Genomic DNA, 25,202 nt, shown 5'->3' with positions numbered 1-25,202 from the left:
GCCAAACAAATGCCTTTTTAGTCCAGCTGATCACTCTCGCCGAAGCTGATCACTCCCGCTTTCCATACGGAACCGGCACTTTTGCACCCTAATTAGGTCAAGGGATGTCACGTCTTGTATACTGGCTAGAGTGATATGTCACATCCCTTGACCTAATTAGGGTGTAAAAGTGCCGGTTCCGCTGGCGAGTCCGAGTTTTGAAAAACACGTACTGCAATCTCATATGCAACACACTGTAGAACTTATTATATTTCTCGCTGTCTGTCACTTGTGTATCACAAAATCAAATGAGCGAAATCAAATGGAATTGAATGAGGCTGCTAGCTCCGTTTCTCATGAAATAGGTTCTGCTTAAACGATTCCGCCAAATAGAATTCCGGCTAACACAGGCATTATTTTTCGCAAGTATAAAGAGCAGGTCATCTTTCTACCGTCCACTTTACTCCAAAGAGATTTTTCAAGCACCTCAGCAGTTCATACGACCTCGCATAAACAATGCATTTCTCCTTCCTCGTCGCTATTGTTGCGCTGGCAACATCTATAATGTCTGTCAATGCGTGTGCGCCAGAGGAAGCGCCTTGCGTACATGACAGTGACTGCTGCAATAAATTAGATAAATGCGTCGGAATTGTAAGTGGGAGCGGTTTTGCTTTGCACCAAATGCTCACTGGATGACTCACCCTTTGGGCCTCGTAATATTAGCCAACTGGTGCTTATATGTGCTATCGTAAAGGCGATTAGTCCCAAAGAGGAGACCGTTGAATTCGGACGTAGCAACACACTGGTGGGTTATGTTTCCGCTTTACCGTTGATGCTCTTGCTGATGGAATAATATGCAGTTCGCTACTGATCGAGAAATAGATAGAGGCAATGTCGCAAAGTGAATGAAGTATTTGCGCACTTGTTTATCTTGGTGTAAACAGAACCTGGGCTTGTAATTCGCAATAGTTTAACCACATGGTACACCATCTTTGATCCAGGGACAAACATGAGAGGCTGGAACAAGGACATGGCCGCAGATCAACAGTCACAAAACCATCTTGTTGTAAGGCTGGCAATGAGTTCCACGGAAAATGATGATCGATACAAGTAGGCAAAGTCAACGCGTTTGAACGCAGTTAGTTGTAGTTGCGACGTGAGATGGAGACTTTCGGACTTACTTGGAACGAGGAAAATACTAGGTGTTTTTTCGCTATCGCAGCCGAGAGTACAAGGCCAAACTGAGGATGCGTGATCGATACCTGAAGATGCGGGTTCAATTGCATGCATCATTGTGCCTAAAATGTGATACGTCTTTACTTAGTCGTCCATGTAGTCTCGATGTGCTCTTTGTGGTGTTCAGAATGGCCCATGTCGGAATATTGGCAAGCATTTCATGATAAGCTGGTAACAAGTGAGCGTTAGGTTAGCCTGGCTCGTGGATGGCGCGGCCATGTACAATGATCTCGTATTTGCTATAAAAACGGAGGAACCGAGTCAATGTGTTGGTTCGTGTCCTGATCTGCCATCCACTTTGAAATATGGAAATGAGACATACATATTCTGGACTGCTCCTCCGTTATCGCAGAAGAGAGCATGCTTAATAGTATATGTAGTACGCGGTTCCATGTACACAGCAAATGGCTGTCAATATCTTGGGAGCCTGGTCAACCCTCAACGTGCGCGATGTGACCGCACCATGTTCGTAGGTTCTTTTTCGTTGAATGCATGCGTATACCCTTGTGGTGCAGGAAGAGTTGCCACGGCCAGTGCAAGGCCAGTGAGTGTGGGAAGGTGCTGGTTCCCCAAAGCGGGCTTTGCCCACCGCCATCGCTCGCCTTTATATAACACGTTGACAATAGTCGTGCATCGCACGCTCCTCAAACAAAAGGTTCCAAGACCTGACCTACTATCTGGTACACGGTAAATAAGCCTCATCCTCCCTATTCAGCCTAACCTCAAACCCATTCCAGATGTCAACACAATCACCCACCGTACCCACCGATTTCTCAGTGGAAGCCCTCATCCGTTCCTTCATGACGATCATCCTCTCCGAAATTGGGGACAAAACCTTCTTCATCGCCGCCATTCTCTCCATGCGCCATCCTCGCCTCGTCGTCTTCCTAGGCGCTCTTGGTTCCCTTGCGCTGATGTCTGTCCTGTCAGCTTCACTGGGTCACATACTGCCTACGCTTTTACCCAAGAAATGGACTCAGGTTATGGCTGGGGTGCTGTTTTTGGTCTTTGGGAGTAAGATGATGATGGAAGCAAGGGAGATGGGGGGGAAGGGAAGGGAAAAGGTTGAGGAAGAGATGAGAGAGGTGGAAGAGGAGATAGAGGAGGACGAAATCGAGGCGGGAGGTAGTATCCCGCTTGAACGGCTCGAGGAGGGGGAAGCAGTTCCTTCATCCTCAGGTGCGAGAAAACAGAAAAAATTGGGTTCGAGTGTCACGGAAGGCGTGAGGAATTTTTGCAGTCTTATCCTCGGGCCTGTTTTCGTGCAGTCCTTTGTGCTTACTTTCCTCGGAGAGTGGGGGGATAGGAGTCAGATTGCTACGATTGCTTTAGGTGCTGCTGATGTGAGCTCTCTGTTTTCTTGTTGGTTCGAAGACCTGTGTTGACGAGGCGTGTTTTTAGAATGTGTATCTCGTGACGCTAGGGACGGTCCTTGGTCATACGTGTTGTACAGCGCTGGCGGTCATAGGAGGGCGCTATGTATCGAGTAAAATCTCCGTCAAACATGGTGAGTCGTCATTTCCGCTCAATGATTGTCCTTTACTTCGGAATATCATCATACCCCCATGCATCTATTCGATGATCGACGTCTATGATTACTCCACAGCGCGCATGTCATTCTGCTGTGCTTCCTGCATTTTACCTGCCGATTTGTTTTATTTGTTTCGATTTTCCTGTCTGTCGTCATCGCAACTAATCCGGCATTGCAGTGACCCTAGGAGGTGCAGCCCTTTTCCTCATATTCGGCGTCATCTATCTCTACGACGCGCTTGCTAGCTCTGCGGAAGAACTCTCGATACCCATTCCTGTGGGGGAGTCGTGAGCTAATATATATTTTTATTTAGGCTCGGTCATGATAGCACTCCAGCGCCATGCCTGCATTGACGAAACGCTTCACGTTTCAGGCTTTTTGGCTGGGTACTTCGCTCATTGTGTACTTAATAATATATAGACATGCTTACAATAGGACGATTATTTATACGGTATCGCGGCATCGTTGTGGTGTGAGACAGTTTAGCGTACATCAGTTTGCAAAAGTGAGCGTTCCATCTTCTTACGGCTTCCCAATATTAATCATCGATAGCAATGTCTCGGATCGCTAGTTTCGACGGCCTCTCGAAGTCAGGCTCAGTGGGCAACGAGCAAGACTAGCCACGGTCGATCATTTTTAGATAAGTTCAAGCATCTACCGTAATTGCTCGAGCAGCATGAAAATTTGACCAAAAGCAACTGTATTGATTGAGTGCGTCACTGCGAACTAGGTATTGCACCATCAAGCTTGAGCATGATACTAAAGCGAAAGCAAAAACATGACTCACTGACGCGAGGTGCCGCTCGGGCTGTCGGCTCAATTTTCCCTCCGCCAGTTATGGTCTGCAGATTCCAATGTGAGTTTTTACCTAAGGCGAGCAGGTAAGTCATGTGGTTGAATCCTGGTTGCACAGCGACTTTCTCATACTCACGTTAGGCTGAGTATGCACACACAACATAGAATCGCAGCAATCTAGACGTGACGTGCAAATTTGATTCTCGGATTTACATGCACTGACAAACATAGATGCTGTCAAAGCAACAACAACGGCGAGGAGGGAGAGACGCATTTTCTGTGCGAGGTGATGTGATATCTCTGGGGATGGGAGAGCGGTTCCCCTGTAGGACGACAACCAGCCTTTATATCCTGCATATCCATATGGGCACGAATTTCAATTTGGCAGAATTGTGTGAGTTCTGCTGCATGAACGTATTATTCCTGCGTAGCACCAGATTAGTGTCTTGTATACAATCTGGTGAAACTTCAACGTTCAACCCTGATCCCTGGGTCAAATGTATGTAAATTTGCAAGTCGGCTGATAAGCGCTAATTTAACGGTTAATGTGCGTCCGGAAGCTTTGTCTCTAACGACGAGGAGGAAACGCCTAGGGATAATATTGTTGGTGCAGATTCACGTTTAGCACTGTGAGATCCTAGTTTTTGATTTGGGTTGCTTCTTATCTTCGTCAGCGGTGCCAGTAGTTTGGCTCTCGTCACTGATCTGCTAATAATGGGATATGCACAGGGAGACCAATTATTGCATTCTTCCCAAAGCTCGCTACTAGTAGCTATCAGTACACGCTCTTTTTCACAGGTCAGAATCAAGCCAACCACATTTTGACAAGTGATACAGGATCCGTTCTTTGTTTCGTGGCATTGCTCGTGTCGTGTTGCATCCCTTGCTAGCAATACAACGAAAATTTTGCTTAACTCCAGTAGGTACCATTGTGGTTTTCATCGGACTTGTGGCTTTTTCTGACCCTTCTGCGACAGGTAGCATCGCAATGATCGCATCGAGAAGTAGAGGGCGAGTCTTCAAAGCTCCACACCACCCTTTCGGGTATCCTTGGGGTCTAACAAGTCCACATAGCGAGCATCCTTGTGATTAACAAGTATCTTGCTGTCCAGCTTGGCGAGTTTAATGCGCAATATTGTGATATTCTCGTTCCGACAGACGAGGGTTTTAATTAGATACAGCATATCAAGCAAATTAACACGGCATTTTGGGCCTCTCAGTAAATTAGCGCTAATCAACACTGCGCTGTCTCAAGCTGCAGTGACCAGACAGCTCACTCAGCATAACCAAACTCCCGGTTCTTGTTCTTGATGATCAGATATACAATTGGTATTCACAGATCTCAATAAACAGGTATAAAATAGGCGCACGCGTCTGCTATCTGAGACGCGCGAGGTATGTTGTTTTGAGAAGTCCCTGGATCGTTCCATCTAAAAAATAAGAGGCGCGGTCCAAATCCAGATCCTACAGCTTCAACTCGAATAACAAATGGTCACCGGTCATCGATATCCGCGGTGGTCGCATATGATTTTGAGTGAAATTACGCTTGTATATGATATGATATTTGGTTCTGCGTCCATTAAAATTTGCAGCGGAGGGGTTTCCCAATGAAGCACAGCAATCGTCAACAGTACTAATTTACTAGTACGAGCTGAGACTCAGTGAGAGGCAAGTACTTCAGTTATATTTTATGCGGTTAAATGTTGATGCCGAGCAGGTTTGTTCACGGCGACAGCCGAGCACTGAGCCGAACTGCTTACATGTTCGAGTTGTGTTGTTGTCAACCACACTACCAAGGCGAGAACGGAAACACGACTGACTGTAGTACTAGCTCAGCGGTTCACCCCCCATCATTAATTGGCACTCCAAGTTTATGATCTACACAGACAAATGCGGGCTACCATGCCGATAAGCCACGGAATCAGATGAAAACTACTCATACGCACCCAGAGAAAGCCTATGTCCTCGCATTTAAAGCCAGAGCAGCAATATTTTGTAGTCTGGCAGGTTTCGGGACAGAAACTGTCATCGCTACTGGCAGTTGGCATAGACACCGTCAACTTGAAAGATGCAACAACGGCGAGGATGAAGGAGAGACGCATGATACTATGGAACTCCGAAAACAAACCTGAAGGAGACGGTAGGAAGACATTTTGCTTTAGGGTCTGTTCGGACATCAGCCATTTTCAAAATTCCAGTTTAACACATACAAGACCAAATAGTCGGAGACCGAAAATGATGTCACGCTGATGCTAATGATAATGAATTTGATAGCGGTCACCGAGCCTATTGTGCCACGCAATGCATCCCAACGTCCTCAATGCCGACTTCGATATGCTAGACCTGCTAGATCCACTAGACCAAGATGATATTGTCATTGAAGAACATGATGACAGTTTGGATGAAGAGTCCAATCATGCTAATGCAGCGGACTCCGACCAGCTGGATGTAAACGAGCTGCACTGGATAGACACGATGTTCCGCGGTGCTGCTCGTGTAGCAATGGCTATTGCTGATGCTGCTGGCCAAGTACTCCAAGATCACACACACACTCACTACAACAAGCAGCCCTATCATACTTCCGCCTTGTCTGGAATGGCATGGGTCAATGAGCTCCTCACAGGACATCCAGACCGCATACGATGTGAACTTGGTGTGCGGCGCCATGTGTTCTATGTACTGTTGAATCTACTTCATGATTCAGGGTGCAGGAATTCAAAATATGTCCCGCTTGAGGAGCAGCTCGCCATCTTCTTGTATGCAAGTGTCACAGGTCTCTCTGTTCGCCATCTTGGTGAACGCTTTCAACGCTCCAATGACACGATATCAAAGTATGTGATTCCCCAGTGTGATAAATTCACTCATTTTTTTTGAAGGTATTTCAAACGTATTCTCAACGCATTTTCCTCCCCCCCAATTTATTCATTGTATGTCCGGCTACCCAGCGCAGACAGTCCAACACCTCTCGAAGTCCTTCGAAACCCGAAATTCTTCCCATACTTCTCCAATGCCATCGGTGCTATAGACGGTACTCATATCGCATGCCACCCTAGTGGCAAGGATCGCGATGTGACTCGCGATTAGTGATGTTCCGGCCCGGCTTGGCCCAAAAGCCGCGGCTTTGGCCTGGCTTCAGACGGCTTTGGCCTGCAAAAAATCCAGGCCGGGCCAAAGCCGCCAATGACGGCTGGCTTTGGCCCGGCCCTGGCCTGAGCCGCGGCTCGAATACTGAAAATGTAGTTAGTGATCTGGAGGCCAAGGCTGCTTACAGACGTCGTATGTTCCAATCTAGCGCATGTAGTGTCGCGTCTGGAGTTGTTGGAACTGGGAGGAATTGGGACCGCGATGAAAGATGAGGGGCTTGTGAGGCTTTTGGGAAGGGTAAAGTGCTGCCGACCGACCTATAAGCTTGCGGACGATGAGATAATCCAAGCTCCACCACACCATTCCCAACACTGCAAACGCCATGCGCAAACGCCCAGTGCACGTCAGCAACTGCTGACGTGGCTCAGACGAATGTGGACGACGGATGAGAGCAGGAGGAGAACGAGGGAGAGGAGATGGGTGAAACGAGACGAGCAGGAAGGAAGACATCGAGTAATGTGCTCGAGTTCGAGTAGCGTAGGGAGCACGGGATACAATCTGGGGTGGCGCTGGCCTTCGTTCGGCGGACTGGCCGTGCGCTGAATGTTGGAGAAGTGCTGCTGTAGGCTAGTACTAGGCAGGGACAGAATGTGGTAAAAAATATCAATTGGGGGTGCATGACACTGTAACGAGCAAGTACTTTGTAAACTAGGGATAGATACATGAAAAATGCACGAGCCGATGTCAAAGTGTTGCTCACTTGTCCCACTTTGGTTGTGCTCGCACAGAATCACTCTCGCCTCGTACCCATCTCGGATCCTTCGGCCTTTGACATGCTGGGTCATTTGGACTCTAGCGCCGAAAAACACACTCACTTTATGGTTGGTTTATGTGGCGAGAGAGTTGTGAGGGAGTTGCGAGGCACAGTTGACTCGGCCACTTGACAGGCAAACGAGTTGCTAACAACAAATACACCTATGACACAAAAGTAAGTTATAATGATGCGCAGATGTTGCAACTCACCGACATGATAGCGACGTAGTCCACAATCCGAGAAGCAAATTGGTTGGTAACCGTGCTGACTAAGCACGCAAAGCCGCGGCCTGGGCCACCGGCTTTGGCTTTTCAGTACCTCAGGCCAGGCCAAAGCCGTGGTCAGGCCATGATCTTTGGCCTGGCCTATTCTGGCCTGGCCTGGCCTGGCCCACGGCCTGAAGCCGGGCCATGCACATCACTACTCGCGATCGTAAAGGCAACTTAACTCAGAACTGTCTCATAGCCTGCTCCTTCAACATGTCGTTCCTTTACATACTGAGTGGCTGGGAGGGATCAGCGGCCGATGCACGTGTTTATCATGATGCTCGCATTACAGACTTCAACATCCCTCCAGGCAAATACTATCTTGCTGATGCGGGATTTGCTGCATGCGATGAACTACTTGTGCCGTATCGTGGAGTACGCTACCATCTTGCTGAATGGGGTCGTGGACATCAGGCGTAAGTAATGTTCAACTTAAGCTAACTTGTACTTACATTGTTTTGTAGGCCCTGTAATCACAGAGAATTATTCAATCTACGTCATGCCATGCTCCGAAACGTCATTGAGCATATTTTTGGTGTGCTCAAGAACCGCTTCAACATCCTGCTTCTCCCACCTCATTATAACATGGACGTGCAGGCTCGTATACCTGCGGCACTGTGCCTGGTGCACAACGTCATCCGTATTCACGACCCAAACGACATGATGGACTACCGCCAGGTTGATGTGAATGAGCCGGAGTATAATGTTGGCACACTTGCAGAAGGTCCTCCCACTGCAGAGGCACGCACACGTGCACACCGACATCGTGACGAGATCGCCCTTCGCATGTGGGAGGACTACAATCTGACGAGAGAGCAGAGAGGTCAGTCAGTCATAGCGGACAATCTTTTGTAGTTGTTTGCGTCAATTTTATGTAGTCATTTGCACCGATTTTTCATAGACGGTTGAGCAGCAAAGTGTCATAGTATTTGGTGCTGCTACTACTACTAACAATATCAAATGCGAAGGTGATACAGCGAAAATTTACTTCAAGTATGTCGATAAGAAAAGCTTCCGGATGCTCTCCTTCTCAATGACAAGGTACGAATCAGCTATGGCAACATCTGCTTGGAAATGCTTGATAATTTCGACGATCTCATGGTCCTCCAGACCCTCCTTCTGTAGCTGGATGATAGCCTTCTGCTTGCGCACCGGAATGGGATCCACTGTGGGGCGCGAGGCAACCTGAGTTGCGCGCTCATGCATGACATCTGTTGCGCGATCGAAGGAGGTGGAGAGACCACGAATCTCCTTGGACATGCTTTGGAAAGCTTCTGGGACAGCCACACATGGTGACTTGATGGACTTCCCTGACTCGGATGCAGATTTCATAGAGCCCGGAGGGCGAGCAAGCGATCTCATGTTATCACCTGATTCTCCAGCTGCTTTTCGTTTGCCGCTGGCAATGGTAGAAGTACCTGGTGTAGAGGGAGTGAAGGTGGGCCGTTGCATTGGATCAAAGAGAGAGGGTGGCTCAGTCATGATGGTGGAGGGTGGCGGCATCATGGCGATATCTACATCCTGCGACTCGATGTCATTCAACGCTTCCTCCTGGTCGAGTATATTGGCTTCATCATAACTGATGCCATCTGGGAGGTGAGAAGAGGTAGCGTGACTCGGAGCCCCTACCAGCGCAGCGTTGTCAGCAGGCATGCGGGTGTAGAAAGCACGGCTTCCACGTGTATTTGGCGATGGTAGGAGTTCCTTCATTGCTTCATAGTGGGGCCAGCCTTTATTCTTAAACTTCCTTGCAGTGATAGGAGCCTGGATCATATTAGTAGTTGCCAGTGGTAGCGGAGTATTGACAGCACTCACTTTCGATGAGCCCATGTAGTCAGTCCATACCGTCTCAGATTCAGCTGTGATGTTGGCGCCATGCTCCAGACTGTACTCCCATCCAGAATAGGTCGCAATTGAGTCTACAACACCAAACGTGCTACGGAGCTGGAGGTCTTATTAGTATAGACTCTAGTACTGGTGCAACATGATGAGAACTTACCCGCACCCATTTCGATTGGCATGCATCAATTGTCTTCGGCGCACCTTGTGTGGTATGTTTAGATGTCTCATTAGAAGCAGAGGTCCAGAAGGTCTTGTCAAAGTTCATTCCGTTACCACCCTTAGCTTGGTGGGTAGCGATGTATTGGATGAGGTGTGTTTCATCGTCCAGTGTCCAGAAACATCGGTCCTTGGTTTCAGGGTCCTGACACTCCGGTGCGCTCTTCTTTCCACGTACCATGGTGCTCTTTGAACGTCCACGGTGGCTGAGACTTGAACGAGTCAATCTAGTGTTAGATCGCGTAGCTGGCATGTTATCGATGGGCTGATATGCTTTGTCACATATGTCACACTGACCCCCAAACATTACAAAGCACCATATGTAGTGCTGCCGAAGTCCGGTTCGGTCCAGTTCATGGCCCTATATTTGCGAACCCCGAACCTGACCATTGGTCAGGTTCGAGCAAGGAGGCTGAACCATGGACCGGACCCCTGTGAACGCGTTCGGAAGGGTTCGGTTCAAGTTCAGAACGCGTTCGAACCCTCGAACCCTTTATTTCAATTTGCAAAAAAATCAAAATTTTACAAGACAACAACGACAAATTTGTACGCTACGTACAGCTACTCCTCGTTCACAATGACCGTGAGGCTTTTCGATCGGGGAGTCTATGTAATGCACTGTAATGGATAGGAAAGGGTGACCAGGAAAAGATGTCCACGAGTCGAACATCATGGAAATTTTGCTGTCGACATGCTTGAGCTTCTCTTTCACGCGCTCGACTGCCAGCTTCGCACGTTCGAGGATCTCATCATGCGTTTTTGTACGGTGGGGAATATCTGTTTCTGAAAGCGAGGGTCGGAGATATTGAAGAAGTCGACGGAAGGGACCTTTATCTACGAGTTGAAATGCCTAGTACAAATGTAGTGTAAGTATCTTTAAAAAATCTCAGAAATGAAAGCTACTTACCTCGTTCTCAGCGACAATGAGTTCGACGATGTAATCCATGAGTCCGGACTTCGTGAACGTGGGAATCTTTGGAGTCAGAGAGCCGTCCAAGGTTGCCTGACTGTCGGTTGCCTTGCAATCACGAGGTATGGCACGATTGTGCATCTTGATACCCCGTTCTTTGCAGCGGTCGTGATAGACTGGGTAGTGGCACTTGGGATGGCAAGCAATGTGAGTGCGTCTAGTCGAGATACCACCTTTAAAAAAGCACTGGTGTAGTGGGACATTATTGGCCTTGCATACCTCACACCACCACCCATTTTCACGCTCCTGGGTGTGGGGGTTGATGTGACCTTTCTCAAAGGTAAAGACTGTAGTCAAGTCAGCGCTGCGTTCATCTTTCTTGAGGGATTTGCGGTCTTCGCGATCCTGGTCGCCGAGCTTCTTCGTCCGTTGATAAGCTTCTTCATTCTCGGCATTCTCGGCATTCTCGGCATTCTCGGCATTCTCGGCATCCTCTTCCTCATCATCTGTAACGTCTTCAAGTGCGGGTGCATCTTCGTCGTCATCCTCGTCATCCTCTCTGCTACTGGTACCAACGAACACTCGTTTGGGTGCAGGGACACCCTGAGGAGGTTCTACAGCTGACCGTTTGGCTGAGGTACTGCTGGCAGTCAGAGTCTCGCGGATCTTCTCTGTGGGTTTGACCGCTCGACCAGAACGACGTACAAACGAATTGAGAGTGCCGTTGTGTGCAGGAGCAGGGGGAGGAACCATTGGAGAGTCGTCTTCGGCATCATTGTACCACGCTATCTCACTGGCGTCTTTCAACGAACCGTCAGCGCGACGTGCAGAGGACATAGCAGCAGGGGGCATAAATTTCAAACCTAGGTACCAAGTGAATTTATTTAAAACTAGATTTAAAACTGTTGCGCACCATGAAACACCAAAATGAGAACCCATGGCAGATAATCAGTATGGTGAATCACAACTGTAGGTATGTTCTGAAATAAATCACATCATAAGTTAATTGTGACAGACAGTAGACTTGTTGCGAACTCACTGGCGCATGAATGAGTTGCATTACTGAAGTAGCCGAGAGATTGCCTTGCAGGAGAAGTAGGAGAAGACGGTGAACAGAAGGGCAAGGATGATACTTAAATAGAAAGCCTCACCAAAAACATGAGGCTTCGACTTCGAAAATCGTAAGTCAAAGCCAGCGACATGATAGGTTCGAACCGGTCCGGATGCGTCCAGAACCGGTCCGGATTTATCGACAACACACCGAACCTCGAACCTACCAAGGGGTTCGGTCCAAGAGAAATTCTGGACCTGTGACCGAACCATGGGTCCGGTCCACAAAGGTTCGGGTTCGAACCTAGGTCCTGGACCGGACTGCGGCAGCACTAACCATATGTTTGAAATTTGAAAATTCGTGGCAAAATTTGTGTATCCGAACAGACCCTTATAATGTTCCGTGCACCTGAAAGATTCCTTCAGACAGATGTCATTTGTATTGCCAGCAAACCTCAGGTTTGATTTGCTCTATCCTCGACATTCTCTTGGCTGATTCAGAGTCTTGTCGTGTAACGCTTAACTGGATACCGGGAGATCAGCGCTAGCATCCGGTTGAAGAGATCTCAATTTCAAAGGACAGTCACGTAGCTCTCAGGTATACTTTTATTTTCGCAACGCAAACTATGCAGTACAGGACTCGGATCGGCAAAAACTAAATTAGCCCTGACTCGGACCACTGCAGGCCATCATACGTGTCTCTGTACATAGACTCTGACGTTGAATTTCATAGCAGGCATGTACAAACGTGGCACTAGACACGATTTGCGTGAAGGAATACTGTATCTCATCATTTGGTCTGGCTGGATGAGAATAGTATCCAATGTTGTGAGGACGGAGCGCCGGTGCATGACATCCCATGCTAAAATTTCAAATAGGGTCCCCTGTATGAACGACATTCAGACATACAAGTTCAATGGTTCTTCCTACTATCTTCATTCATCCCCTTGTCACGAGAACCTGATACACGTTGAAAGCTTAAAAGCTCAACAGTAGCTGCCTCCGTCATCGAGCATCCATTGGCGGGTGCAGGTGCCTAGTCCAGGTGAATCCGTGAACATAGACCTGCGAGGCGCGCGTGACTGTTTAGGAAATGATTTAAACCCGATTGACGCCCAGTGATATCGATAATACTTCTTTCAAGTCTGAGTCTTCATCAGACTATCCCAACATCTTTCTGCGAGTGCCGCAAAATCGTGGCATCTTGAGATCAGCAGCCCATCTAGTAGAACAACTTCATCAAATATCACCATGAAGCGGGGGTTCTTGAACACCCGCAAGGCTAAACAGCGTGTCGCAGAAGCTGTAGATGCGGAATCTACTCAGGCTGGGGAACCACCACACAAGAAATCCAAAGGCGATGATGAAAAAGGAGAGCGGTATGTCGCTATCACTGATGACATTGCATACTGTAAAACTATTTGTTGTAGCCTAGATCCCAAGTCACGTAGTACACGAGCCGAATACGTGGAATTCAACACGATCGATTCCCACAAACTTCCCAAGATTATTCAACAACAAGTCGACAACGAAAAGAATTGCACTGGATATGGCAAGAATCGCGTCGTTTTCCGCGTCTGGCCTCGCGATCCCAAAGGACAGACCATCACGGTAACTTCATTGCGAGCAAAGGAAGCCGCCAATGGCATTGATTTGTGGGGCGCAACACTCTACGACTTCTACTGGGTTCTACGTGCCCCAGATGTGAAGAACTATCTCACCATCTCCACGGGCAGCAGACTTGCGAAATGGATGCGCCAACATGGTGAGCTCATAGCGGAGGATGAACTCTATTGGGCCGATAAGGAGGAGGATCCCAAGGAGGTGCCAGTAGTTGACATCGGGGAACTCATAAGGTGCCATGATGCGCGCGTCGCATCGGGCGTATTCAACAAGTTTTCCAGTCGAAAGGAAGTAAGAGAGAAAGAAAAAACAGGCTGGTCTATTTTGGGAGAAACCACAGATGAAGATTCTACCCCTCCGCCCAATGATCAGGGCGACAATATCAGGAAGGAGAAAGAAGAGAAGGCGGCACCAGTTGTCTATTCAGAGGATAAAACCGCGGGCGACAATATCAGGAAGGAGAAAGAAGAGGAGGCGGCACCAGTTGTTTATTCAGAGGATAAAACCGCGGGCGACAACATCAGGAAGGAGAAAGAAGAGGAGGCGGCACCAGTTGTTTATTCAGAGGATGCAGTATCAGTCGCCGATGACTATTCAGAGGATCAAACCGCCAGCGACAGATATATGTTGGAAACTGAAAGCGAAGCGTCATCGGAAGACAGTGCAGACCATCCCATAGGCAAACGCACCTCGCCATTACCAGGTATCGACTCACCCTTCCATCCCGACCATTATCCTTCTCCATATCCTTTCGTCCCTTTCACGCACGAGGCTCCCAAACTTCAACAACGTATTCCTTTACACCTTCTTCCCAAAAAGCTCCATGTTCATGACCCTTGGAACACATTAACCGTCGATAAGGACGATTCTAACCAAAAGCCTGAATGGCTTTCCAAAGTTGCAAAGAAAGGAGACATTGTCCGAACTTATTCCCTCTCCCTTGCACCGCAGAGTAAGGAGGTCGCGTCGAAGGCGCAGAAACTGGCTGAGGTGGCCGAAGACGAAGCAGCGAAGAAAGAGAGCGTGTCGCATATCTTCCCCAGTGACAAGGAGGGGCCGACGGAAGAGCCATTGATTGAAGTTGTACTCCCTCTGCGACCCCGGAAAAGGACGCAAGTGGAAGAAGCTCATCTCTACCTTTCACCTTGTGCAGTGGGCGTCGGCCATCATTCAATCGTGCGCAATGCGGAGTGGGAGCTTCCGCGCGACCTTTTTGTGGAGGCTCATCTGTGCAAAGCTTGTGTGGAAGAGGATGTCCGTCGACAGGTCCAGAAATTGAAGGACGAGGGAGAATGGGAAGCACTTTTGAAAGAACAGGCGGAGAAATCTGAAGAAACAACGCAGGGTAGCTCGGGAGGAGAGCCCTTGCATGCCTCTGGTCCGAAGCAAACAGCTGGTCATGTTACCATCCGGGAGCACGAGTTTCCAGAAGTGACTGGGTCATACGTTTTACGTCCACATTGGGATACTAAGCTTGGTGGTGAAAAGTCCACCGATACTGATGACGCACCGAGTTCGAACGGGGATCGCCCTGTGGACACTGTTGGTGATGCAGTGACAACAGGGGGTGCCGAAATCGATGTCAAAATAAATCCCGTAGACGGGCAGGATCTGGAACCTGCAGCCAAAATTGAGCAGGAAGAAGCTCCTGACGCTGGTATAGACGACGATGAACCGTATGTGCTGAGGTCTGCTCCAAAAGTAGACAAGGGGAAAGGGAAAATGGAACCAGAGCAGGACAATGGTAGTGAAGAAAATGACTGGGAGGAGAGTGAGGACGAGCAGAGCGAAGAATATAGTGAGGAAGAAATATTTACCCTTGAACCTCCCAGGGTCATCCGCATCGCATCCTACTCTGGGCCAGTCCTTCGCATCCACACTACAGTGAAGTGGCGAAGCCCCTCGGAAAAACAATGCGATCACGAAAGTTCATTTTTTGGCTCGGAACCTGTTCCACGCACTGCGACAGTCAGTATTGTTGCAAAACTCTCGTTCGAATACGACCCCCACCTCACTCAAGAGGCGGCAAACTATCAATCGTTCCCTGACCACTTCTTCCAGCACTGGAACGGGTACAATGTCATACCCCCAATACATGAGCCTATCCCCGTCGGGGCACTCTGCCCACAGTTCTACGGGTATTACACACCTGACAATCCAACTGGCGGTAAATATCGGGGTCGACGTCGTTACCTGAGTCCGATATTGCTCCTGGAGCACTGTGGTAGCGAGATAGATCCAGATAAGTTGTGCCAGGACGACAGGCAAGAGTGCGCGTCGCTTATCTTGCGCTTTAATCGTGCGGGGTGGTTACATGGGTCATTAGCAACGCGGAACATCATGTGGCAGCAGGGCAAGCCAACGGAATGGCCAATCGAGCGTCCGCACTCTGTCAAGAGCTTCCGCCTCATAGACTTTGGTAGATCGGCGAAAGTCAACAACAGGACTGGATTGCCAATGGGGGAGGACGAAATAGCTTTGCGGTTATTCTACTTGATGCATCACGCACATAAGAAAAAAACAAACTGAAAAGAAATAGTCGCTTACATTCTTGTCCATTCACTGCTTTGTAACTCCCGAATTGAATGTTGTTGCTTCTAGAATTTTGACGCGCATTTGGTATGTCAATCGGATCCGACCGGCCAGACTCGGAAGAGAAAGATTCTGAAAGAAATGATCAACGAAGAATTTGGCTACTAGCAATGCGCACTGCTGTGACATCCTTTCAACAGCTTCCGTTGATAAATTAGCCGTCGCGCAGTTCGTGTGCTGTGTCAGGTGAAGAACGACTCGGGTGGCACGGCCAGAAACTGTTCCGAGTCAAAGACCCCGGACGCTCAGGTTAATGGCCCTCCGAGTTCACATGCGAGTCTTATCGGTTCGTGCACCCAACAACACTGTAAACAAGTGTCTGGTCTTTCATCGCTCATTCTTCGGTGCCAGGAGGTGCCCTCTATCAATGTGAACGACAATTGAAAAGAGCCAAAGTCGACGCTTCCTATTATGGAGGACAAATTTGTATTCTGCAGATGAGAGGTGTTCATCACTCTATGATGGTACTCGCCGGGCTGCATGCATTGAGGCTGTGTTGTGAGCTTATTTGTTCGTCCTTGTCTCTACCTATCTTCTGTCTGTTGCATCATTGATCCTAGGAAGTATCACAGGCAGCTGGCCCGGACGCTCCCTGATTCTCCAGCAGTGATCATCATTTCGGAACACCTGTGCTGCACCTCTCTACGCATCTTTTTTGGTGTCTTTCCTTTACGTCTGGCTTATTCAAGCATTATTATGCTCTGAAAAGTCATTGGACCGTCGACCGACGTCAGTGTTGTAAGGGCACATGAAGTTACCCAGGCTTCACGTTCAGGCTGTCGTTGTAAGCTTTCATCCATATTGTCTCTACCTATCTCTTATTGGATTCAAGGCCGGTCAGTCCGATCACAGACCTTCTGCAATAACACGTGTGCTACACATCCTTCCTGTGGATCGTTACTTGGTACTTCAGTCTTCCTTCCTTACTTTGGTGGAAGTATGCGTTGACAATCAAATAACTTTGAGAGATACATCCAGATTGTCATCCCTTTTCCCCTCTTCTCATCATGTCATCTGAGCAAAGCGAATGATAGGGCAAAGAGTATGTCAATTTGAGGGAGGCGCGACATCTTGGACCCGAACGTAGTTCCTTCATCCAAATTTTGACGAGGCGTGTTTTCAGATACAAACTTGCAACGAGACGAAAAACAACGCGTCATAAGTACTTTAGTTATATCTTATGCAGTTAATCTCTAATTTGATGCTTTCAATGCTCGAGCAGGGTGAAATTTGTTCACGGCGACAGCCAAGCACTGAGCCTCTTATCAACGAACTGCTTACACGTTCGAGTTATGTGGTCAACCACACTGCACCAAGGCGAGGACGGAAAAACGACTCACTGTAGCTCAGCGGTTCACCCATCATTAATGGGCACTCCAAATTCAGGATTTATCGGGACACAGATAGATGCGGACTACCGTGCCGATTAGCCACAGGATCAGATGAAAACTACTCATACTTACCTGGTGAAGGCCTGTGTAGGCCACGCATATATAGTGAGGGCAGCAAGGTTGTGTAACATCGCAGGTTTCGGGACAACCGCCACTGGCACCGTCATCACTAACAGTTGGCATAGACACCGTCAACTTGAAAGCTGCAACAACGGCGAGGACGAAGGAGAGACGCATGATAGTATCTGTGAGATGTGAGATGGAACTTCAAAAACAAATCCGAAGGAGATGGTAAGAAGACAGCTTGCTTTACTGTTCTATGCACCTGAAGTACTCCTTCAGACGGATGTCATTTGTATTGCCAGCAGACTCAGGTTGCATTTGCTCTATCCTCGACATCCTCTTGGCTGATTCAGAGTCTCGTCGTGCATGGGAGAATGCTTAACTGGATACCGGGAGATCAGCGCTAGCAGCCGGCTTAGGAGATCTCAATTCCAAAGGACCTCTCAGGTATGCTCTTATTTTCGCAACGCAAACTATGCAGTACCGTCGAATCAACCTGCACTGGAGATGGGCACTCGTGTGACGAGTTTAGGGCAAGCGGGGCCCTCCAGCTCAATGCTCGGAGGACCCGCAAATCAATTTTAATACGGGGAAGTGACAGCTCGTGGGAGAAACATAAAAGTACGTATAGTATCTAGAGTAAGCACAGTCGTCGTCTCAATGAATTGCTAGTATACAAGCCACCAATTTACTGGTGACTGAGCCCCACCAAATGACTGGTGACTGGAGAAAAGTCGAGTTTGACTCGACCAAGCGCTATGGGGCTATTTCTTCTTTTTTTTGAGACCATTAAACGTTTCCGACGTACTGAGACCAATGCCCGCAGAACCACGAGACTAGTGAGACGAACCCAAGAAGACACCGAGAAAGATACAAGAGCTGTCAAGTCCCGTCAGTTACGGATTTTGAGAACCGTGGATGAGATGGTGAAGCAGATATGGGTGCTTGCGAATATATTTCTGAAATTCATGCGCCGGACTCGGATCGGCAAAAACCAATTTATCCCTGAGGCCTGAACGTTGAACCACTACAGGCCATCATACGTGTCTCTGTACATAGACTCTGACGTTGGATCTTCTTTCATAGCAGACACAGACGTGGCACTAGACACGATCTGCGTGAAGGAATGCTGTATCTCTTCATTTGGATGATAATAGTATCCATTATGGTGAGGACGGAGCACCGGCGCATGCTAAAATTTCAAACAGAGTCCCCTGTATGAACATAATAGAACTATTGTCTTCGACATTCACACATACTTCAATACGAACACTAGTAGGAGCCGCATGCTCGAGTTGTGTTGTCAACCACACTGCACCAAGGCGGCGAGAACAGAAACACGACTCACTGTAGCTCAGCGGTTCACCCATCAGTAATTGGCACTCCGAGTTTATTTTCTATACAGGCAAATCTGGGCTACCATGCCGATAAGCCACGGAATCAGATGAATACTACTCATACTCACCCAGAGAACGCCTATGTCCTCGCATTTAAGGCCATCGGGGCAGCAATATTTTGTGATCTTGCAGGTTTCGGGACAGCCTCTGGCACCGTCATCACTAACAGTTGGCATAGACACCGTCAACTTGAAAGCTGCAACAACGGCGAGGATGAAGGAGAGGCGCATGATAGTATGGAACTCCAAAAACAAACCTGAAGGAGACGGTAGGAAGACAGCCTGCGTTTATGTTCTGAAATAATGTTCTGTGCACAGACGTGGCACTAGCGTGAAGGAATGCTGTATCTCTTCATTTAGTCTGGCTGGATGAGAACAGTATCCATGGTTGTAAGGACGGAGCGCCGCCGGTGCATGACATCCCATGCTAAAATTTCAAATAGAGTCCGACATCCTTCAGGTCTGCTGCCATTACTTTTCAATCATCGGACTGATTGGTAGATGTTGTGGTGCGTCATGTATGGTGCAAGTAGGGACCGAGCATACAATGAAGGAGTACGCCACGGGCGAAATTCTACATCGACTGATTCAGGAAAGAATCCGTCCAGTCAGTGCTACGATCTGTGTAAACGTTACATATGTTAGAGTATCGTAAGTATATATAAGATGATTAGTCGATGATTAGCATATCTACATAGGGACGATAATTGTGAGTTCTACATACATTAAGCACCCATGACTGCCGGCGCGAGGAAGACTAGCTTTCTGTTCTAAACAGGAACTCCTGCATCCAGAAACTGAATTCAATACTAGCCTGCTAATAGTGAGAGGAAATCACGGATTCTACGCTGATCCTAGTGGTAAGGACAGGGAGCACAGGGCCCTCGTCCTGGACGGGAGTCGAGAGAACGCCAGTGTCGATAGTCTGATGCAGGTTAAGCATCAGCCGAGAGATGAGAGTAACGGACATGCTAGTGTTCATCTTTAGGATCGGTCCGTGTTCAGTATCGTATTGATCACTCACCAACCAGTAAATGTGGATAGACTGCCTCTGAGGTTGACCTTGCCGATAATCAGAAAACAGTCAAACTGAATACAAGGGGTGTTTGTATGCTCACTGAACCAATCTGATTTAAGCTGTGAGCGTTTGGTGATACCGTCAGTATTCATGCGGCGACTCACGTAGTACGTCAGGATGGTCAGTATATTGGACAGTGTTATCGCTCTGGAGTAATGCGGATCAGAATCACTCGAATCACGACATCCCTAGCAACCGCACCCGAAAAACATCACACCTGCGTTCGGTTGATTCAGTGTTCGCGATACAGATGCAGCGAAAGATTTACCATCGCAAAATATGATATCAATGATATTGTTCCTACTGACCAACGATAACCGCAGCAAATTTTTGGCTTTGCAGATCCTGTGCACTGTCAAGATGAAGATTATTAAATCGAAGACAGATAAGGCCACATATGCTAGCCCAATTCCTGCAAAGGCCACAATATCAAGCTATGCAAATGTGGTTTGGAATTCACTGACGGGCAGCTCTGCAACCACCTTTGAGCGGGCGCATAGAACGGGAATGAGTACAACATACATCGATTTTGAAAATGTTTCATTGCAGCCAAGCCCTGGCACGACTTCAATATCGCCTGAAAATTGTCCAAAAGTGCCCGCCTAGAAACGATCAGCAGACTTCAGGGCGTGAGATTTTAAAAACGCACGCAAGCTATTCCCGTAAGAGCAATCGTGCCGATTACCATCCAAGCAAGCAGGCGCTTGCTACAGCCGTAGAGAGCATAAGTGCGAATGACCATTATGTCTGAAGTTTTCAGTATGTAACTTTCTCACAATGAAGCTGACTTCTACTTACTACAAACGATCGCTGTTTGGAGGAAAATGGCCAGTTGTCTGTATAGCGCATATTTCGAACAGCTAAGTCTTTGTTGAGCAAACGGTACACATTCAAGAACCGGAGTACAACAAACCTCTACAGAAATAGGTTGTGAGCACATCAAACGTTGAGTACATGCATAATGAAATTGTAGAACCTCGTCTGAAACAGGTACAAAATCCTTAATTAAGCCACAGATATTGCTGAGGAGAGCGACATAGCGATTGAGCAGAAATAAAATTGCAGACAGTGTTTTCGGACGACGCCAAATAAAAGTGATTTCTTCTTGTAGGGTCACCATATGGTCGTATATCAGTATACCTAGATTTAGAATAACGTGTCATTATCTTGAGACCAAGGATAAAACTAAACTGTAGTACTGTTTCCCGCCAGGACGGCATACATGCAAAGCAACCTATAAATATTCAGGATACATGGTCAATCTATGCGTTATCACTCACGTTTGCTGCACTTCCTGATCGCTGGTATACATTGCGACAAAATTCAACTGAAGTCGAGAATGTAGGGCGATCCGTTATATATCACTGGTCGTATTTAACGACCGTTCCCGTAATCAAGTGCTATGCATGCAAGCATGCAAATCAAACACTGCCCGGAAATATGCGAGTCCAAAGACTCGAAAATGAATTTCTAGACGTAATATAGTTGGTGTGCATAGATATTTTTGAGTCAGCATCACTGATCAACGTGTTACAGGCTAGCCTTACGTGGGTGGGTGATCCATAGGCTGTGCCATTGCAATGGCGCGGTACTGACCCATTCCTTACTAGAGCACAAGGATTATGGCTACCATGACGATTATATCGTCAAAGTGAGTCATTGCGTGTTGAGCTGGATAGATTCGATAAAGTACTTCTCGTATCCATCAGATCCGTCTCGGATGTATTGGCAGCAGGCTCCGGGTCAATAGACGAAAGTCATTTATAATATAAGAAAACAAGAGAGAGGATGTATTCAACGCACAAGTTACTTCCTTGGCATGCTAGGTAGAAGACTAGAAGTGAGACCAAGAAGTCGATGAAATGTCGCGTTGAAGTCTGGGGTTCGCATGCTACCGACTTGATTCAGACTCCGACTGTACGGTAAAGGCTGGGCCGGAGGAAGTGTGCAATATTAATATTGATGGTGTGAAGGTTATCGCTTCGCCGCAGCTATAGCATGCATGCTAGCTATATCGATGGAGGCTGTTATAACTAAACGTGGTTTTTCCGGCCCCGACGTCTGAGCTATTATTCCACATAGGCGCTCAGCTGCTCTGTTTTACTGCAGCCGCTTGCTGTCAATTTCCTGTCCATTTATTATACTCAAGAGGCCGAACTGACCTGGCGTTTGGAATTCCAGTGACCCTAGGACTCGGAGATTCTCCATATTCAACACCCTCCATCTCTGTGATTCGCTCGATACCCATCAGCCCAGGTGCCGGGTCAACACGCCAATATGTTTCAGCTCCGTGCAGTGAGATGCAGTGATCCACATGTCAACACCAAATATTGGCCACCAAGCAATCGACCCCGGATACCATCTATCAAAGTTCGCACTTGATTATGTGCTATAGACATATTTATAATCTACTTACATGTCGATCAGATACCATGACCATTTCGCACCTTGTTCGAGTCGGTCCTGCTAGTTGTCTTGTACGCTTCATCTTGCATACATGTTACAAGTTTTCAACATGAGCCAGTAAATTCTTGTCGATGCGGCACATAGATCGCATCTATTATAAACAATCCTCGATGAGGTACACGAGGCAGCGTGACCCTCGTTCCCTCATCAATGAATATTTGTGCCATGTATGATGGATTCAAGGTTTGATCAGCGCCGTCTGTGGACACACAGGAGACTATGATGGAGTACTTCTAGTGTACTAACCCTCATGAATCTCGTATATCACATTGTGCAAAAGGTGAAATCAATGACATGCTTGGCAATTCGAAAGCAAACCCATAAACAGGAGCGTACACTTACAACCTCGAGAAGTCACGGGATTTTCGGACTCATCATGGAGCGTAGATGGCCAAAATTCAAATGCATAGCACGAGGGGGAGGTGGCTCTACAGAGCGACTAGTTCCTGCTCATCCTCGTAAACTACTACTGCTGGACTTCTGTAAATGGGAATCAGAATTATGAGAGGCAGATGTCATGATGTCAACCTACCGTATTTCCTCCCCCTGAAATGCACGAGTTAAACTAGCGATGCCACCAGGAAACCGATGACTCACCCCATCTTCCCAGCTGATCATAGCCTTCAACTCTGTCAACCCGAAGAGAAGAATGACTTTGATCTCCATCGAATAATACGTGGAACCTTCGGCGGAGCGCTTGAGTGTTAGTTTCTCAGCAATTTTCGATGTGTCTGCGTGGACGGTGCATAACCTGGAGAATAAACCTAGTTTATCTGGTAAACATCAGTGTGATTGGCAAAAATTTGTGCGACTACTTCGCTCCGTGTCCACCCAATCCGGTTTCTGGAGGAGACCCCTGTACGACATGATGCCGATATCGACTTGGCTACATGCAGCCTGATTATACCGTCGGATAGCGAATTTCCTGCTGAACTCTTGCTGCTCAGAGACCAGTGTTCCCTGCTGCGCCTCAGCAACGGGCCTTCCAAAACAAGTCAAAAAAGAGCTACCTTGGTCAGTATGGATACAAATGCACGAGGCAGGGCAAGAATTCCCGAGACACTTCGGAAAACTTCCTTTTGCCTAGCACGATGCTCCATATCAGATGGGTTAAATAGGGCGATAGACTCCGTGCCGTATGTGAAACGGGCCACACGAGTCGATACCAAATGATCGATGAAATATGACACAGCACCTTTTGCAACAACCCGAGCAGTGCTAAAAGCGTCCGTAAGTGCACGCGAAGATGTTTGTCAATTGTTGGCACTTACCAATGGCTGTCTGGTCGAATGAAGCTGATATTAAGCGACTGGAAGTATGCGTGCAACTCGGCGAACATCCAGTCGCTCGCAGCAAAGCCTCCGACGAAAAATACAAACTTCATGTGACACGCCGGTCAGCGCATTTTTTGATGAAGTGCAGTCATGTCAACTTACTGTGATCGGAGTGCCTGCAGCTTTTCTTTGAGTTTCGAAAGCTTCGATGATGCTGCTGATCGAGGGTTCGAAGAGTTTTGCTACGTCTTGTCTTTTTAGTAGCAACGCGTTAGATATATAGAGGTTGCGAAAGAGTAGACTACAAGACTTGCCCGCTCAATTTAAGCTGACCTGCACGGATATCGCGCTGAACATCTTTGTCACGGAGAGTACCGAACTTGATGTATGACGGATCTTCCGGGTTGCGGAACCTAACCTTGGTGGTACAATCGAAGATGTCTGTCATATGTTGGACCATATCTGATGTACCGAAACGACTGCCGGATAGTTTTTCTGTCAAGTGGAATCAATAAGAACGTAGCATAGCTCATACGAGCATGCTGGCAAACCTTGAAGAAGATCATGAGCACGACGAGTCACGAATACAGAACCCTGGAGTCGGCCTAAGGAGTGGAGAGTGAGACATAGCTCCAACAATCGCATGTCACTTACATTCTGTCGCAGCAATCTCCTTGATCAGCGTCGGGGATAAAGTCATCGAGTAAGCATTAAGATCGACTGTCCCTGCTCCTGCATTGATGACGACAACGCCTTGACTAGCCGAGATGTCATCATCTTCGCCATCTTCAGGTGCAAGTATCGGTGTCTTCGACAATGCATCTGAGGCCAGGGTATTATCGACACAGTAATGCAAACTCGCTTCTCCTTCGGTCAGCAGATGGACACGTGCCATGCCGTCTTCTGTGCCGGGAATGAGACCGCCAAGGACGGCAGCTATCCTGATCTGCGTCTGCTGCGGGCCCTCCCAGCCGTTTGGATGTGTAAGGACAAATTCGATGCGGTTCTCGAGTGACCGCCAAAGATTAGATCCGCTTGGATGAGACTCCTGGATATAGCTGCGTGCACAACGAAAAAGGTATTGCATGAAGTCGCCAAGCACCTCGACAACATTTTTGCCTCGCGGAAGTGGTGGGATATCGTTGTCGGTGATATGGTTGGCATCCAAATGCCTGGGCCGAAGGTGCAATTTCCACCTAAATGTTGAGCGTGGTCAATTAAGTAAATACGAAGTCCAGTATTTACAAAACAAACCATTCGACTTTTATCCATCCATCTTCCTCGGCACTTTCGATGATATGGTCCTGTCGTGCTTCAGCGCCGATGGCACGTGCAGTTCCGTTTGAATCATAGTAGAGTATAGAAGGGATTTTCGAATCCCCTCCGCTGTGCTCTTGGGCCGGATATCTGATATTCGTAATGATCGGCAATAAAGCAGGTATGTTGTATTACGAAAACTGACCTGGTGACAAGCTCAATCCTCGGAACATTTCCAGGATGAAGTATACAGTAGGAAATTGAACTGTATACGACGCCCACGTCGAAAGCAAGGACTAATTTGCGGACTGGTCCACGATAAGGCTGATGGAGAAGCAT

The 25,202-nt window shown here is 47.8% G+C and overlaps 5 protein-coding genes across 5 annotated transcripts; 2 read left to right on the top strand and 3 right to left on the bottom strand.

Moving 5' to 3' along the window:
- The first annotated feature begins 1,587 nt into the window (after positions 1–1,587).
- On the top strand, positions 1,588–3,448 carry HD556DRAFT_854257 (uncharacterized protein). The gene is made up of 6 exons (XM_041311841.1): positions 1,588–1,902; positions 1,953–2,558; positions 2,617–2,722; positions 2,925–3,132; positions 3,228–3,251; positions 3,299–3,448. The coding sequence occupies exons 2-4, from the start codon at positions 1,953–1,955 to the stop codon at positions 3,035–3,037; spliced, it is 825 nt and encodes a 274-aa protein (XP_041155751.1). The 5' UTR covers positions 1,588–1,902; the 3' UTR covers positions 3,038–3,132; positions 3,228–3,251; positions 3,299–3,448.
- Positions 3,449–5,204: 1,756 nt separating this feature from the next.
- HD556DRAFT_1402973 (uncharacterized protein) lies at positions 5,205–5,656 on the bottom strand. The gene is made up of 3 exons (XM_041303868.1): positions 5,488–5,656; positions 5,362–5,438; positions 5,205–5,293 (listed from the first exon to the last, which is right to left on the bottom strand). The coding sequence occupies exons 1-2, from the start codon at positions 5,641–5,643 to the stop codon at positions 5,382–5,384; spliced, it is 213 nt and encodes a 70-aa protein (XP_041155750.1). The 5' UTR covers positions 5,644–5,656; the 3' UTR covers positions 5,205–5,293; positions 5,362–5,381.
- A 7,318-nt stretch (positions 5,657–12,974) lies between these two features.
- Positions 12,975–15,875, top strand: HD556DRAFT_1245010 (uncharacterized protein; the record flags this gene model as incomplete). Its single annotated transcript, XM_041298497.1, has 3 exons — positions 12,975–13,626; positions 14,050–14,691; positions 15,139–15,875. The coding sequence occupies 3 exons, from the start codon at positions 12,975–12,977 to the stop codon at positions 15,873–15,875; spliced, it is 2,031 nt and encodes a 676-aa protein (XP_041155749.1).
- A 3,730-nt stretch (positions 15,876–19,605) lies between these two features.
- On the bottom strand, positions 19,606–20,608 carry HD556DRAFT_1447758 (uncharacterized protein; the record flags this gene model as incomplete). The annotated part of the gene is made up of 5 exons (XM_041307328.1): positions 19,606–19,759; positions 19,813–19,915; positions 19,971–20,013; positions 20,331–20,468; positions 20,516–20,608. 5 exons carry the CDS (start codon positions 20,606–20,608, stop codon positions 19,606–19,608), a joined length of 531 nt encoding a protein of 176 aa, XP_041155748.1.
- Positions 20,609–22,729: 2,121 nt separating this feature from the next.
- HD556DRAFT_1529904 (uncharacterized protein) lies at positions 22,730–25,202 on the bottom strand (the record flags this gene model as incomplete). Its single annotated transcript, XM_041309438.1, has 10 exons — positions 22,730–23,096; positions 23,148–23,292; positions 23,343–23,550; positions 23,604–23,710; positions 23,769–23,859; positions 23,921–24,101; positions 24,158–24,211; positions 24,261–24,802; positions 24,861–25,013; positions 25,069–25,202. The coding sequence occupies 10 exons, from the start codon at positions 25,200–25,202 to the stop codon at positions 22,861–22,863; spliced, it is 1,851 nt and encodes a 616-aa protein (XP_041155747.1). The 3' UTR covers positions 22,730–22,860.

This window comes from Suillus plorans (genome assembly GCF_016647745.1).
Source record: "Suillus plorans strain S12 chromosome Unknown HD556scaffold_67, whole genome shotgun sequence".
Lineage (NCBI taxonomy): Eukaryota > Fungi > Basidiomycota > Agaricomycetes > Boletales > Suillaceae > Suillus > Suillus plorans.
The sequence above is the reverse complement of the archived record's forward strand: the minus strand, read 5'-3'. Positions and strand labels throughout refer to the sequence as shown.